A 16,856-nucleotide genomic window follows, 5' to 3' on the forward strand; every position below is an offset into this window, starting at 1 on the left:
CATTAACTGTACAGTGGTTGGGCTAAGAAAGCAACAAACAAGCCTGAATGTTGTCACTGTAGTAATAAGGGTAGTTCTCTGGAGAGGAGCAGGGAACAGATGTCATCCCTGCCTTCAAAAGAGGACCCATGGTACTGCAGACCTCTTGGTGTCACCTCGGTCCCTGGGAAGGTTATGGAGCAGCTAATCCTTGAAACCATTTCTAAACAAAGAGGATAAGAAGACAATTAGAAGCCTGGATTTATGAAGGTGAGAGAGCTTCTGACTGAGCTGTGAGCAGGTATGTTTAGACAACGTTGTTACAGGTCTCTCCTAGTGTTAACTTACATGAGATCTGGTGGTATTAGAGTATATCTAACTCGACCAGCCTGATTCCTGAATTAGTAGATGAGGCATGAGTAGGAGAGTCCTGCAACCATGAGATACAATTGCTGCTTGTCGGTCACCCAGAGGACACGCCATGCAGTGAAGATGTAGTGGTTACTTTATGGTGTTGGTGGCTTCATTTATTTTCAGTATGCTACATACAACTAATGTGCTATTCAAAGGAAGAGGGGGAAGAAAGGCAACAAACTTGAGACCTGCATTAGGCTCCCAAGGGTATATCACTACTTGTTTTGCCAGTGTGCTTTTTAGCTGTTCTTTTTCCGTTTTGCCAAGTGTCATTTTTACTTGAGAAAAGAGCATTTCCAGATCTTCTGTTTTTGAACTTCCACCTGATTTCTTAACTTGTCTAAGCTAGTTGAACACACTGAAAGAAAAAAATAATTCCATAGTCAATCATTGTTAAGAAGTTCTCAATGAACACCAGCTGTTTAACATTCCTCTTACTGTTAATTGTGAGTTCAGTGCAGTTAAAGGAATTGTGAAGTTATTATTTTGCACGTGAATAAATTAAATAGAGCTCTCAAGCTCTGTGATAAGTCAGTGATGCAAAGGGAGCCAAAAGCATCCAAGAAAAATCCAATCAAATTTATGAGATATATCATTTGTAGAATTAGAACAAAATCTCACAAATAATACAACCTTTTTTTTTTTATGTAGACTAAAATACAAATTGTCTTGAGCTACTTCCCCAGTCATAATGTGAAGTTGTTTGTCTGGTATTCCTCAACCTGAATGTACCTTGGCTGGTTTACAGGAGCTTGTTTAGGTGTTTTCTTCTCTCTTGCCTTTGTAGGTGTGGTAGAGAAATGAGGAGGATTCTCCTCCATTGTTCTGTTTCAGGTTGGTAATTTGCTTTCTAATGCCAAATGTAAAAATTTGATTTTGGCAGAGACTTCTCTTGTTCTTTTCCTGCCAGCACAGATTTTCTTTGCTTGTGCTCAAGTGGGGGAATTCTTTAGCCTGAGTGAGCTTTTTCCTGCCTCAGCTAACTGATGATAATGCAAGGGAAGTAGATGGAGGAGAAAATAGGCCTTTCCTTCTATGGGAACTGGAAATCAGCAACAGCTGAATTGTGAAGATCAAGTGGCATTACATAGAACATGCTATATCTTTTTTAGGATAGTAGTTTTGACCTGTGGTTGCATTTATCACCTCACCATCTGGAATAGTTTGCTGGGGGTTTTTTCTGTTGTTGTTTTCTTAAAGACATTACATTGTTTTCAGTATCTTTTACTTACATTTTGTTATATAACATGAACTGGGCAAGCTCCTTGTTTTCTTTCATGGTTGTGTCTCCATGCTCTGAAGCACAGTAGTATCTATGGTAGTATTTTGCTAATGTGTCTGTACCATCACTAAGCTTCTGACCTTGTTCTGTGCTTACCAGCTTGAACTAGTGACTGGTTTAATATCTATTAATAGGGGGAAAATAACAGGCTGTAACACACAGCTTGTATAATTAATGTATTTTGTGTTTATAACTGGGACTTCTTAAATGAACTGAGAAGGGGAAAAGGGCTTCTAAAAATAGTGACTGTCAGGAGGTGTTGGGTCTGTTCCAGATATGCCAATCAGTTATGGCTGTGAAGATGGAGGAAGGTGGGAAGGGGGTTGTGTCTTACCCTGTGTGCTCTCTGAACTGCTGCTGCAAAGTGTTGGGCCCATCTGCTTCAGAAGATTTCAGCCTGAGGATATAGGCAAAAGCCTGTAATCATTGCCCCAGATACTACAGGGGCAGGATGCCCGAGTTATTCTATGCCAGGAATAGGTGCCATTAGAAAAACTCTGGAGAAACCAAAGGATTATCTAGAATGAGTGACCAGAAAAGGGGAAAATTAAACAGCAAAGAACAAACAAGCAAGTCTTTCCTTGGGTTAAGTCAGACACTATTTGCTCTAAATTTCACCCCAGAAGGCTGCTGCTTTTCCTGTCCTCTTACCACATAACTACTGAAAAAGTGATAGCTGCAAACAGTGACACCCCATCACCCATACAACATTACAGTATGTTTTTATTTAATCTTGTTTTGCATTAGAACTTTTGTACAGGGCTTGGTTACTCATGTACAAGGATTTCAGCCAAAAACCCACAGAGTCCATAGAAAGAAGGAAAAAACTGAGTACATGCTGCATGTGTACATGTGGCTGAGCAGCACCAGGTTCATTGCAGCCTCTGCTTCACATAAGCGTTCCTGTGGAGTGAAGAGCCTTGGAGAAGAGGGCAGTTACAGTAACTACGTTAAAGAAGCTGTAGTATTCCCAATGACTGGTGAAAGTAGGATATGAATGACCACTACATATGCTATTTGCTGAACATGAAACATTTATTTATATGAGCAATACATTAACAGTGGTTAAGTTCTACACTAAAGATATGTGGACATTTCCCTCTACATCCAACACACCAGTCAACTGAATCAAGGTGAAAAAAAATTTTAGTCCAGCTGTGAGGCTAAGAACAGCTGTAGCAGACCATGCACTAAAACAATCTTGCTTCTTCCACCCATGCTAAAGTCTTGCTTAAAGACCATGATTTTAAGTACATATAGTTGGAAATAATTACCAGGGCTTCATTAGTTCGAACTGCCGACCTTTCAGTCTGCAGTTTAGTGCACAGCAGCAGCTTTGTGTGTCTAATTGCTCAACTGAAGGAACCAACCCAAATCTATATGCTCAGTCATAGTAAAATAATTCTCTGGGAAGACTCTGAGCATTGCATCCCCTACACATAACCTGATAAATAATATTTGTGTGCCACTTCTGGTGTAGAGATGTAGTGGATTTGTTCTAACATATAAATTAAGGAAGCTTGTTAAGCACATGGCAGTGGCTAGTGATTCATGTGACTGCTTACATGTATACAAAATAAACTCTGCTGTCTTGAGGGACTCAGGCTCATTAGATGAGTCCCTCAAACTCATCTAATTTCCAAAGAAGCCTGAAATGTAGGGTTGTTATTTCTAGACAAATATTGGGGCTTTTTTTTTAGCAAAGAAGTTGATTAACTGTACAGTAGGTATAAAGCAGTATTTAAAAAAAAAAATACAGAAATCACCTAGAAGACTACAGTAAAGTGCCTAGCAATAACAGTGTAAAGAACAGGAGAATCAGAGTAAATGGACAAACGACATTGCGTTCTTGCTCCTGTTACCTGATCACAAACTCTCCCACCTGCATTGGAATAGCATCAGTACTCAATGACAGTATGTCACTTCTCTATGTACTGTATAGGTTGTTGGGGCTTGTAAAGGCAAAAATAGAGTTGAATCAGAAACTACACCTTGGAGCATGATGAGCTTTGCTCTCACCCCAGCTGCCATCAGTGTTCATGGAGGCATAACTCATACCAGCCTGTGATCTGGTACAGCCGTGGCCCTCTGGTTCAGATCTGCTGACCACAACTGAATGATCCTCATGTCTCACCTTCCTATCCCCTCCCTTCATCAGTTTGTTCCCTGGCCTCACGTGCTCTCCCTCACTTTTCTCCTAGAGGGACAGCCGAAGGCTACATCAAAACTGAAGATTATTTAGGGTTATTGTGCTTTTCCACACTTGGACAATTCCTGATCCCTGTCATTTCTCTATATCAGTTCCTCGCCTTACTGAGACCCCACAGAGCCCTGAGCACATCCAGGGAGGGTGATTGCTGTCCTGCCACAGGGCAGGTCTGCCACCTGCATTACAGCAATTCCCATTATGAAATTTGCTGGGAAGAAAGCTGTATTTGTCTTTATGTAAAAATATGGTGCAGGTTACATTAAAGCTGCATTTCAACTTTTTACTCTTTTCAAATGCATGCTCCACAACAAATCACCCTGACTGCATAAAAAAACAAGACTATACAGCCAGAGAACTTGTAGTGTCAAAAATATATTTTTTTTCCTCTCCCCTTTACCCCTAAACAAACACACAAAAACTAATCTGATAAGACAACACTGAATAAATAGCTGTGGAAAAGTTTTGGTTACGAGGATGTCTGCAGGCATCATGTAAACCATGTGCTACCTTCATGCTAGTTCTTAAAAAGTGTTCTACAGCAATGGATCCATACTCTGGCACTTCTGGCAAAAATCAGATGGTTTCAGGTTGCTAATATTTTAGGAGTAAAAAAAAAAAAAACCAAATGCAATACTTTTTTCCTCACAAGAAAAAAAAAAGCCATATTTGTGCTCCAGCACTTACCACTAGTTGTAATCCCAGAAGAAACAAAAGAAAGTTACCTGCCTGTAGAAAGGTTAATGATAAGATTTTTCCTTTCAGAGATCCATCACTTAGTCTTGCTACCAGTATTCTAAATGGACTTGCTCTTCTTCAACAAACTGGAATCTTTACATTGTGATTCCACCTGAAAAGCATAACTAAATTCCTTGTTATTTTCAGAAGAACAAATACTTTGCATTTAAATGTAAACTCTGATACCATAAATGCGGTGTATACAAAAGGCACAAGACAATTAGATCTGTGTTGCAGAAACTTCCTTGGCTTTGCAGTTGGTAATACATCTTATCTTTCATTATCTGACTGGTTAACTCAGATGTTAAGAAAGCTGCTATCTCCAGCTTAATGGAGGGGGGCTTCCTACGTGCAGAGGTCTGGCGTTTTGGTATTACAGTGAAATGTTCATTGTCCCATAACTGCAAATATCATAAGTCACAACAATGTCTCCTTGATTGTAGATGGTATTAATTAATTTATGCAGTCAGAAATGCAGTGTCTTGAAGAACAAGTAAAAAAAATATCTGAGACAACTATCAATTAAGCAGAAGTGAAATTTTGAAAGACAATGTCCCTCAAGAACACAGATTTGTTAAAAAACAAAAACCACATACAAAACCAACATCAATAACAAAACCAAATGCCTTTTGGTTCAAGTGAGGTGCCAGCCTTTCTTTTCTTAAAGGGATGAAGGCTCTAAATGGGAGAATAAAATCCCCATTTCATAGGATTGTCCTGTGCAGCTTTCATAAAAATCTCCAGTGTACCAGCTTCACTTACATACTATTCATCTTTCTGAATGTGGGCTTTTTAATCACTCACCTATCAGAGACTCACAAGCATTCCATTATCAAAGGAGATTTCCCCGCGTCCACAATTTCTCAAGTTATTTAAAAGGGAGCCTATGCTGTAATGTTTTCCAAATCAGAACCAGGAACAGTCTGACACTTCACTTGGGTTGCTTTATCTTCAGAAAATTGCGTAAGCGCTCAAAAGATGCAGTCCACCAAGCAACTAAATTGTCCATAATCAACACTGATTATTCTCCCACTTTATCAAGATCAAGCCAGCAGTGCAAACATTTGATTTAAGTCAAATACTTACAGTGATTTGAATTAACAGCTGAACTTTCAAAATTAGGGCAAGAACCTAGGCTGGTATGTAAGGAGGTCTTTTTTTTGTGTGCTGAATATTGAAGTAAAACCAGCCACAGAATTTTTTACAGTAGTAAACTCAGACTATTCCCCTTCCCTCCCCCAGTACTCAGAATCACCTTTCACCATTCAAAAATAGTAATTTTAAGTTGAAACATTCTTTACATGATTCAAAATAGCATGTTTTGTTTCATGTTTCAAGCAATGACATGGAGACAGCTAATCATCTGTCAGTTTGTTTTCTGAGCACATCCACGTAGGAGCAGACAGGAGCAGCTGGCCAATAGGGCTGATTTTGGAAGAATCCTTCCTTCCTTTTTCTTGAACTGGAACAGAACATAAAACACCAAATAGATCATTAGAATTACAGAAAGTTTTTAAAAAATAAGTTACTGCAATAAGTCTTGCCAGCTTATTTGGAATAGCATCTCCAAGCAAGCGGAAGAAAAGAATCATAGAATTATAGAATGATTTGAGTTGGAAGGACCTTTAAAATCATCTGGTTCCAGTCCCCCTGCTATAGGCAGGGATATCTCCATCTAGAGCCCATCCAGCCTGGCCCTGAGCGCTTCCAGGGAGGGGGCATCCACAACCCCACTGGGCAACCTGTTCCAGTGTCTCCCCAGCCTCATAGTAAAGTATTTCTTCCTAGTATCTAGTCTAAATCTACCCTCTTCCAGTTTAAAACCATTTCTCCTTGCCCTGTCACTACATGCCTTTACGAAAAGCTCTTTTCCAGCTTTCCTGTAGGCCCCCTTCAGGTACTGGAAGGCTGCTATAAGGTACCCCCTCCCTTCTTTTCTCCAGGCACAAGATCCCCAGCTCTCAGCCTGTCCTCATAGGGGGATAATCTCTGTAGCTCTCCTCTGGACCTGCTCCAACAGCTCAACATCATTCTTGTGTTGGGGGCCTCAGAACTGGACTCTGGGTGGGGTCTCATGAGAGTACAGCAGCAGAATCACCTCCCTCATCCTGCTGGTAATGCTTCCCTCAATGTGACTGAGGATACAGTTGGCCCTCTGGGCTGCAAGCACATATTGCCAGCTCATGTTGAGTTTTTCATCAACCAATAATCCCAAATCCTTCTCCTCAGGACTGCTCTCAAGCCATTCTCTGCCCAGCCTGTATTTGTTCTTGGGATTGCCCTGTCCCAGGTGCAAGACCTTGCACTTGGACCTGTTGAACTTCATGAGGTTGGCACAGGCCCAGCTCTCAAGCCTGTCCAGGTCCCTCTGGATAGATCCCTTCCATCTAGCATGTCAGCTGTACCACTCGCTTGGTGTCATCTGCAAACTTGCTGAGGGTGCACTCAATCCCTCTGTCCACGTTGCCTACAAAGATAACACCAGTTCACTGATCCCTGAGGAACATCACTCATCTTTAGTCTCCATTTTGACACTGAGATGTTGACTGTAACTCTGAGTGCAACCATCCTTATCCACTGAGCAGTCCATTCATCAAATCTATTTTTCTCCCATTTGGCAACCAGGATGTCATGCAGGACAGTGTTAAACACTTTGCAAAGTCCAGGTAGATGACGTCAGTTGCTCTTCCTTTATCCACTGACACTCTAACTCTATCACAAAAGGCCACCCAATTTGTCAGGTATGACTTGTCCTTTGTGAGGCCAATTTCTCCAATGATTTAACTACTGAACTTCTGGGAACTTTTTCTACAAGCTAGAGGCCACTTGTTTGTATTTTTACACCTACCATTCTTATCATCTGTCTTGATAGTGTAATACCATGTCTGGCTGGTAGTTGCAACAGTTACACTTCCCCAAAGGTTTTCATTCCTTATGCTTTCTGCAGAAGTCACAAAGCAGCCTGACAGCATGTCCAGGAGTCATGTCATGCACCAGTGAGGAACGTCCATTTGAGACACTTTTTGAGGATGACTGAAAAAAGGCTTCAATAGCGGAGATGGAAATGACCTTGTTGGAATGAATCCTCCAATACTGTTGGAGAATCATAAATTACCCAGTATGCTGAATTTTTTTTTTTTTAGGGCAAGAGTCTTAAATGGAAATCTTATTCAGCTTGAAACATGAAATAGTTTATTTCCACAGCCTTGGTGGACTTAGAATCTTCAAATACTAAAGGGAATATAATGATCAACTATGGTCATTTTCCCACTTTTCTATTATTAAAGTGTCCTCCTCTTCCGTACAGAACAGATTTTGCTAGCTGTTTCTCAAACCTGTTTTTTTATTTTAAATGGTATTAATGCAAAAAACAAAGAAACTTTTTTTTTTTTTTTTTTTAAACACAACCATTTACCTAAAGTTGACATTAGTTTTTAAATCATTAGATGGGATACAGCTCAGTACCTAGCATAAAACAATCTGCTAATAGTTCTACATTTTAGAACAAACCTATTTTTCCTTCATCAGCTAGTAGAACTTCAGCCACTGAGCAGAGGGAGCTATAATCTATTGTGTTCAGTGTTAAGAAGTAACTTCAGTTTTAAACCTAACTTTAGAAAGATTTCCTGAACAGCTGGCAAAATCAAAATGTCATTATCTATCTAGAGAAAGGGAATAACATTTTGGAATACTACCTACAAGCAATGAGCGCAAAGGTGAAACAATGTTTTGTGAGCATGACCCATCAGAGGTTTAGTTTAAAACCATGAATTCACATGTTCCTACCTCAAGGTAAAACAAATTGAGAGGAAAAATAAACAGACAGGAATTATTTTAGGAACTTCTGTGCATTCTTCAAGTGGTAAGGAATCATGGAACAGAAAATTAAACAGACAGAACATCAACATACCTTTCCTAAAATATTCAGATGTTTCTTTTTAGGGAATCTAGGTTTCATTCTCCATGGTTAATGCAGGATTGCTCATACCTTTAAAGAAAAAAGAAAAAAAAGTTTTCTTTACATGGCTTTTGCAACAAAGCATCATCATATTCACATATAAGAAGTTTGTTCCCAGAAAAATTCCCAGCCTGACGGTAAACGTTAACTGGTAGCCACTGGTGCTGGTGCTCTCAATACCTCTCTGTCAGGTTTAACCTCTGTAAGAGATTATTTTTTTGCATCATTGTCTCAAAGCTTGCTGGGGACAAAGATTCAAGTCCAAGCAAGTCCTGGGCAAGGGTTGTGAAATCCTTTGAGAGACACAGATGGACAAGGTCAGGGGCAAGGAGAGAGAGATAAGCAGCAGATTAATGGCCAGGAAGCAATCTTTTGTTCGGGCTTATCTCAAGGAAGATGGCCATCTCAGGAGGTACTGCACATGACTCTTACCCAAGCACCCAGGAATGCCATGATGGCAGAAGGATGAAAAGGGGACCTAACAACCATGAGGTTTGGGTTTCTGACAACAGTTCTCTCACAAAGAAGAAGGGTTTCTGGCAACACATTCCTCATGAAGAAGAGGTTTCTGACATGGGAAGCCTCACGACCTGCCCCTCTCCTTCCTGGACTGGCTCTGCAACTTCTTCCTGTTACCCGCTTGCTGCCCAAGGCTGGCCACACTGCTGCTGCTCTCTCCCTGCGCTTTTGCCTCAGACCATTGGGACAGCATGCAACGGGACCGCTGCTGGATCCTGGTTGTGACTATCCCTGCTTTATGCAATTCTTGCTTCTTTCCTATCTTTTCTATCGCCCTCCTTCCCTTCCCCATCTCCCTGACTAGGATTCATAATAAACTGGTTGGACCAACATTTGAACCGTTGTTTCTTAATCTCATGCCGGGTATACAGATATCAAAGAACCTCCTCTCCCTCCTATAAACTGGAGCGAGACAACGTGGAAGGGCATGGCAGCTTGAAATGTCCAACTTTCTACAAACATGTATAAAATAAGCTTAGGGACACAGCTGCAAGAAATGTGAAAACAGAGTGCCCACGATCATTTTCACACTGTATCTGCTAAAGGTAGTTTGTTATGGAGCGAAGCATTGCAGCATACTTCAGTTCCTTACCAACTTTGCCCTTTTCAGCCTTTGCACCAATGTCCGACCAGGAGTGTGTATCAGTAAGGAGGTGGCTCTGGGAATCTCGTAGTGGCTTTGCAGGGAACAGGTGGTTCTCACTGTAATGTCATTAAGAATACTGCTGTAAAACTCCCTTTCTTTGCCACACATTTCAAACAGTCTGTCATACATGATATTTTACTTCCCTTACCTTGCTTATCTTCTGATGAATCACAGTACTTCTATCATTACATATATTGAGTATAGCTGTCACAGGTACAAGTGTAATCTCAAAAGCAACTCTAGCACACAACAGGGAAACTTTATAATTTTTTCTTTGACAGATAATCTATATTTATACACATTAGTTCCATATACACTCTATCCATATTCTCTCCCACTACAGCAAACCTGCCACCATAAAAGTAGAGAGAACATCTCCAAAATCTCTATCCATATTTAGGCTATGATTCCCTTCTTCCTGACTCGGTCACTAGGGCAAGATTTAAAACATTCTCCAGCTGGATGTCATTTCTGACCTGTCAGTGCAAAACTAACTGAAATGCAACATACTTGTTATACGAACAAAAGACTGCCAATATGATTCTGTTATCCCTTTTTAGTCAGTGTATTCCTATTACTATCCTCATCACGCTTCATCATATAAATGCTGCTAAAAAGTTGCAATGTACTTTACTAAGCTATTGTGAAATTTTCATTTGGTTTCAAGAACATCTGCATGCTTTTCATACTTTAAGGACATCATGGCCAAGAAGGATAAAGGTTAAGAAAATGTTTCTGATTATCAGCAGTAACAGAACACGTAAATTGAAAACACAGTTTCCTTCCCACCCCCTAATTTAGGGCTCCCTGTCATACAGAAATGTTGAGGTCTGGGTTCCAGTACACTAACCATATTGCACCAGATACAAAGTAGCTGGCCTTTGCCAAAGGCCTTGCACAGCAACACCATCAGGCGGACTAGCTAACCACCTGCATGCAGAACAGAACGTACTGACACCAATGAGGCAGGCATGGAAAAATCACAGGTTGTGGGATGCCACTAAACTGAGACAGAGTGGACATGTGTATGGAGGAAAAAAACCCTCTTATTTCCATACATTTAAATACAAGTCTCAGGCTTAGCTCAATTACAACTTAGCTGTGTTAAATTTGACTTGTATTCCTAATAGGAAAATCTGCACAGAAAACATGGTTCAATTTATTCATGCACTGGCACAAAACAGAATACCAAGTACTTGAAACTAATAACAAAAAGAAGATTACTTTTTGCATGTTGAATTAAGACCACCAGGTGTGGAGGCTTGCTCAGGATCTTGATTAACAAGGCAAGTTGGGAAGGAGCAACCATCACCTAGGCTGGAAAAAAAATAAAAAAAAAATCAGGATCAGCCTAGTGCTTACAAAAAATACTTTGAAGAACTTTGTTTTTCCTCCCTAAAACAAACATTACCATATCTAATTTCAGAAAATTAAACAAGCCAAAACCAAGGCCCACTCTCTGTGAGTCCCAATCACTGAACAGTTTCAACGAGTGTACCTTGAAAATACAGGCAACAGCCAGTACTTCTTCTCATCACCAAACACCTGCCTTAGGTTTTTGCTGAAGCCCAAGCTGAAACCGTTCTTGTCTGTTCTGTGATGAAATATGGGTGCTCTGAATACCTCTTAAAGATAAAGCAAAAATCCATTAGATTTCTTCACAAGATAGCACATTCAAGTTTCACACCAATTTTCATGCAATTATATCTCCAGCTGAGAGGAATGGCTGGGCTGCTCAAATGACCCAGTTGGCTCATGGAATCCAGAGTCACTGCTACACACTGCTGTGTGTGGAGGAATGGGTGCAAGTGTCCTGCTAGCCTCCTCCCTGACCAAGGTGAGAAAGAGTGAGTAACCTACTCCCTGTGGCGCGACGTGTTACATGAAGGTTGGACTTGATGATCTTTAAGGTCTTTTCTAATGTGAGCAATTCTGTGATTCTAAGTGGATGCACCACAATGTTCAGGGAAAAGAACTAGATTGAACTAAGAGTTTACTACAGTAAGAGCAATGGAAAAGAAATGAAGCTTACCCTATGTTAGTAGCTTTTTACACTCTGGGGTACAAAAATGTTGTATGCTTTTACAGCTACCTAAAGAAAGCATTTTACTTGTAGGCCCAGATCACTCCCCATGCATAGCCACTCTAAATTTCAGGGGAAGAGAGCTAAATATAGCCTCAAGTGTTGCAGAGTGCCAGAGGCAGAAAATTCTTTCACCTTCCACATGTTGACTGATAGCCATTTAATTCCCCTAATTGGCTATATATATAGCAGGCTAAATAAAGCATGTCCTGCGGTGCTGACAGCACAGTTCACACAGACCGTTCTCAATCCATGGGGCAAATTGTGTTCCCACAGTGCTTCCCTATCCAAGAGTAAGGGGCTTTAAGTCATCCAGAATGCAGAGGAAACCCACAAACCCTACACAAGGCTTCAAGTAAATAAGCTTTCCTCCAAATAACATATCTTCAAAATTTTCCTCTCATCTTCTACTGATTTGTAAATCTCAAGAAAACTGAAAGAAAATAAGAAAGAAAATAAGAAAATATTCTTATTCAGCTTGTATAAACAGGAAAGTATTTAGAGATCTAGAAACTTCAGTGAATTGATATTCTTATTGCAATCCACTACACAATAAAGGACAGGTGTGACTTGACAACTATGCATCAAGGTGGTGGGAGATATTGGTTTAATGATGACATCTGACAGTTGCCTCCCATAGCATAGGCACAGGCTTCTGAGGCTTTTAAAATTAATCCATAATTAATTCCTGTGCATCTACAACTATGTGGTGATCAGAACACGTAACTGTTAAACTGTCATTCACATATTTGAGTTTACTTACAACTAAATGTAGAAGCACTGCCTTAAAACCTGTTTTGACATAATAGCCATCTGTTCATTATTTTTTGCTGCCAAACATAGAAGCATTAAGCTTACCTAAAGTCGACTTATTTTTGCTGACAAGCCAACAGTGATACCCAAAGAGAGAAGATAGACTGACAGAGAACATAGCAGCAGCAAAGAATAAAAACATGATGTGGAACTTGGCTTGAGTATCAGGAAGGCCATTCTAAAAATAATAATAAAAAAAGCTTTTAGAAATGAGGAAATAGCTATTTAACTTGATTATTAATAATTCTCTATTCACCCAAATCCAATTCAAAGCAGACAGAAACACACCATGCAACAAGAGCCTGAGTAAATTAGTGATGGACTTTTTATGCATAGACAGCTATGTAATTTGGTTTTTGACAGTATGTAGGTTAAAGAAACTGGTCCTTTCTTGAGCTAGTATAAACAATGACAATAAGAACCTGACATCTGGATCTGTGTATTTTAAGTAAAAATAAAGTTAGTACTTACTGTCCAAAACTTGATAAAATACTGTAAATCTGTTGCAGCGATGAAAAGGCAATACAATAGAGAATAAGCCAAGAAGAGAAGAAAAAATTTGTAATTGGAGAATCCAACACAGTTGTTCACCCTAATAACAAAAAAGTTAAAATGAAAACAGAATGTAGAAGTACTTATTTGTTTTGCATTCCTCCAATTTAAGATTAAACTTATTTACTTCATAGAAAGTAATCAGTATCTAGACCCAGATTCGGCATCTCAAGCCACTGAAATGTGTTTTAGATTTAATTTCCAGATGAGTGTAGTATTTCTAACCAAACAACAACAACAAAAAACCATAATGAGGTACTCCACAATGCAGTATAGCTTTCAACAGATTACTGAAATTCAGTTTTGTGTTCTTGAATGAAATCTGTTCCTAGCACAACTAACATAAATATGAATCACAGTTAGTTATTTTTCTAGTTTATAGACAGCTTAAGGTATCCATGTTTTACTGTTACACTTACGTATAATAAGGAGAATAGTACTGTTGAATACAGAGAAAATTTTTCCATACCAGAGACAACATGACAGCAAAAAGAAGAGATTAATAAAACTTAATACATCCAAATGTTAACATAAATCTCATTTCATCATTCTTCAGGTTTGAAGTTCACCTGCTTCCTGTTTCTAAAGGAGTTATACGTGATAATGAGCTACTCATATATGCTATCAAAGAGACACATTGAGGGCTCATTTAGTATTGTAGCAGATTCCCACTAAAGCCAGTATGTTAAGTATTACGAATTTTACAGCTCTAACAAACATGTAATGATATTACACCCACCTAAGGAAAAATACTGAATGGGTGCCCATGGAGAATTTATTGGTAAACAGCTCCCTTTTTCTGATATTTGGCTCCATGAAGAAGATAACAAAACCTATCACTGCACTGCTAGATTTGACAGAATTCTCCAAAGAGTTAAAATAAATAAAATTTCACATTCCTTCTTTAACTGTCAGAAATATTAGATAATTAAGAGAAAACTACCAACACAAAAGCATCTATGTTGAAAAATAATTCTGGAAAAAAAAATAATGAAAAAAGGCTTTGAGAGGCTCAGCTTCAGCTGCCTCTAGAGGTTACTGCTATTCCCTTATTTAGAGAGAGAGCGATGCCAGCAGCAGGATAAACAGTAATTGGAACAGAGTAAAATCTTAAAACATCAAATGACCTTTATCTATACACCACTGGTACCCATCCATCGGGACAGTGGAGATGGGGTTTTATTTGTCATTTATTTTAACAAAACATGCCATCTTGGGTAAACATTCAATTTAGTATCACAGTTTAAACAGAAAATAATAGCTAAGCATCTGTATCAATGACAATTAAGTAGGACTCGCAAGAGATTGTTCTAATTAAAAAGAACCACAAAGACACGTTTCTAAGTTCATCATGATTCTTACTGGAAAATAAATGTGCAATTCTCTCCAGTGAAGTGTTTTTTCATTATATATGTCAAAGTTAGCAATTCCGTGATAAACTGCAAGCTATTCAGATTCAAGGTTTCTATGATAACCCTGTTTACTCTTGAGGCATTTTTTTTTTTAATGACAGTACTTATGGCACTTTTTAGCATGAGAAAAGAACTGTCATGTGAAATGTTGCTCGGCAAAAACAATGTTTCTTGAATCAAAGATTTCTCTCGTTGTTCTTTTGTACATTAAAATAAACTTTCATAAGTCATCCTGCTTCTCTAAGTTTCAACAAAGCCCCAGACTGAGGAACTGAGGAGTTATTACTGGAAAAGAATATTTCACTGAAAGATAAACAAGAAAGTAAACATCAAGGTTTTGTAACTGTTCTATTTGCAAATGCAGTATCAAATCATAAAAACAAAGAACAGTAGTTAAATACAAAGCCTAACATTTTGAGGATGGACGAAATTGTTAGCACGCAGGCTGCTAAATAGCCGTGTTCTATTGCAGTTAACTATTTATTCAAAAGAACATTCTAGGTTCAATTTGGACTATAGATAAAATTGAAAATGCTTCCTTTTGAAGTAAAGTAAAAATGGATCCTTTCTAACTCAAGAGTTTGTTTATTAGAAATGCCAGGTAAAAAAGTAAGTTACAAGGCAACTCAGCTAACAAAAAGAATCACGAAATTGAGTAGTAAATTCTTCTCAAATAGCTCAAAGGACAGAGGAGATATGCTTCTCATAATTTCCAAATTGTTCATAATGCACCTTGTTAGCATTAGAGTTGTTATATATCAAATTATATCTTCTGATGATGCTTCAAGCCATCACATTTCTGTCTACAGCTCCATCTATAACATGGGTAGCAAGAACACTCAGAAATCACTAATGTTTTTATTTCTGCATCTATTAAAACTTTTACAGTAGCTTGAAGGCAAATTAGTATTACATATTTCTATTTATTACATTTCCTTTAGCACAGGACTGTAGGACAAAGTAAAGCCTCCCAGAAATCAAGAAATGGCTGATCTGGGGCAAGAACATGACTGTCATTTCTGCCATCTTACTACGTCTCGCTTTCCCTTACTTACTATTTTACCTGTCCTCTCCAGAAATCCTACTCCTAGAAGAATATTCAAACACTAATTCCCATTACTGTTTCCCTGCTTCCCTAAGCATCACATGGTTCCTTCCCACTTCTCCCCACAAAAAAAAAAGATAAAAATAAAAAAAAAAGCTTACCTATCTACTATACTGATTTGAACCCTTACTTTTTTTTTGGTCAAAGAAGTCATCTAAAGAACCCCTAAAGATGGGGTTTTAAAATAAAGGTCTTCTCAATTTGGACCTTTCTAACATTTGTCTTTAGTAATTTCTGTGAGATGCCTGCCAAGGCAAAGCAAATTAATTCCATATCCCCACTCACTGGTTCCAAGAGCTGCTGAGAAAGGGCAGGAAAAATAAAACATTGTGTAGGCCAATGTGCTGCAAAATGGAGGAAGAGTGGAAGGGAAAGAGAAGGGAAAAGAAAGCAAGAAAACAAAGAACCCTCTAACCAAAGAGCTAACAAGATGTTTCCAAGAAGCCCATGCAAGCTGTCCTAGGAGCTCTACTTTGCAGTGTAAATGTCACTTTGGTAAGGGGAGCAGAGCACAGCACTTCCTCTTGGTTTTCAACCTAGGGTAATATTTCATCATTTAGAGAAATTAAGTCCTCAACAATATTTAAATGAAAAAAGAATATGAAATTCTAAAAGGAATTTTTCTTTCTTACCAGAATTCTTCCTTACCCTAACTACAGAAATAGAGTTACCGAACAGAAAAATGGTATCTAAACTTCTTTTCACATATCATAACTAGGCAAAGGGTATAAAAAATAAACAATTCCAACTATCCTGCAAGACTTGTAATTTCATGTTAGCATCCAACTCTAGGAATGAGGAAACACCACCTATAACCCCTAACAAGTTTGTTTTACCAAATCAAAAAATAAAAAGCAAGAGCATATAGTACACTCACCAAGGACAATGATGATCCATTTTCAGAATGCATCTTAAAAAGAAAAAATAAAAAAAATCCACCACCAAAACAACAGATTTCAAAGAATATTAAAAAAAAAAAAAAAGAAAAAAAAGAAAATCAGAAACACAGTTATGTGTCAGAATTCAACTATTTAAGTACAGATCAGCATTACCCATGCATATTAATTACCTACTCTGTTAAGCAATGAGAACTTGAAAAATTTCACATAATACAGTTTACCTGCAAGTACTCAAAACACCTGTTTTTTT

General features: G+C 38.6%; 1 protein-coding gene across 3 annotated transcripts in view; it reads right to left on the bottom strand.

The window, feature by feature from the left end:
• Positions 1–2,391: 2,391 nt before the first annotated feature.
• The window catches only part of ZDHHC2 (zDHHC palmitoyltransferase 2), a 33,984-nt gene continuing 19,519 nt past the window's right edge, over positions 2,392–16,856 (bottom strand). For 2 of the 3 annotated variants that reach the window (XM_031588634.2, XM_090139388.1), the window contains 8 exons: positions 16,585–16,617; positions 13,110–13,230; positions 12,684–12,816; positions 11,241–11,367; positions 10,967–11,059; positions 9,689–9,798; positions 8,530–8,607; positions 2,392–6,081 (listed from right to left, as the gene is read on the bottom strand). In XM_031588634.2, coding sequence (XP_031444494.2) covers positions 8,567–8,607; positions 9,689–9,798; positions 10,967–11,059; positions 11,241–11,367; positions 12,684–12,816; positions 13,110–13,230; positions 16,585–16,617 — 658 coding nt within the window. In that variant the 3' untranslated portion in view covers positions 2,392–6,081; positions 8,530–8,566. The remainder of the gene's footprint in view (positions 6,082–8,529; positions 8,608–9,688; positions 9,799–10,966; positions 11,060–11,240; positions 11,368–12,683; positions 12,817–13,109; positions 13,231–16,584; positions 16,618–16,856) is intronic. The other variant, XM_090139387.1, reaches the window with a different exon arrangement.

This window comes from Phasianus colchicus, chromosome 4 (assembly GCF_987193195.1).
Source record: "Phasianus colchicus chromosome 4, bPhaCol1.hap1.1, whole genome shotgun sequence".
Lineage (NCBI taxonomy): Eukaryota > Metazoa > Chordata > Aves > Galliformes > Phasianidae > Phasianus > Phasianus colchicus.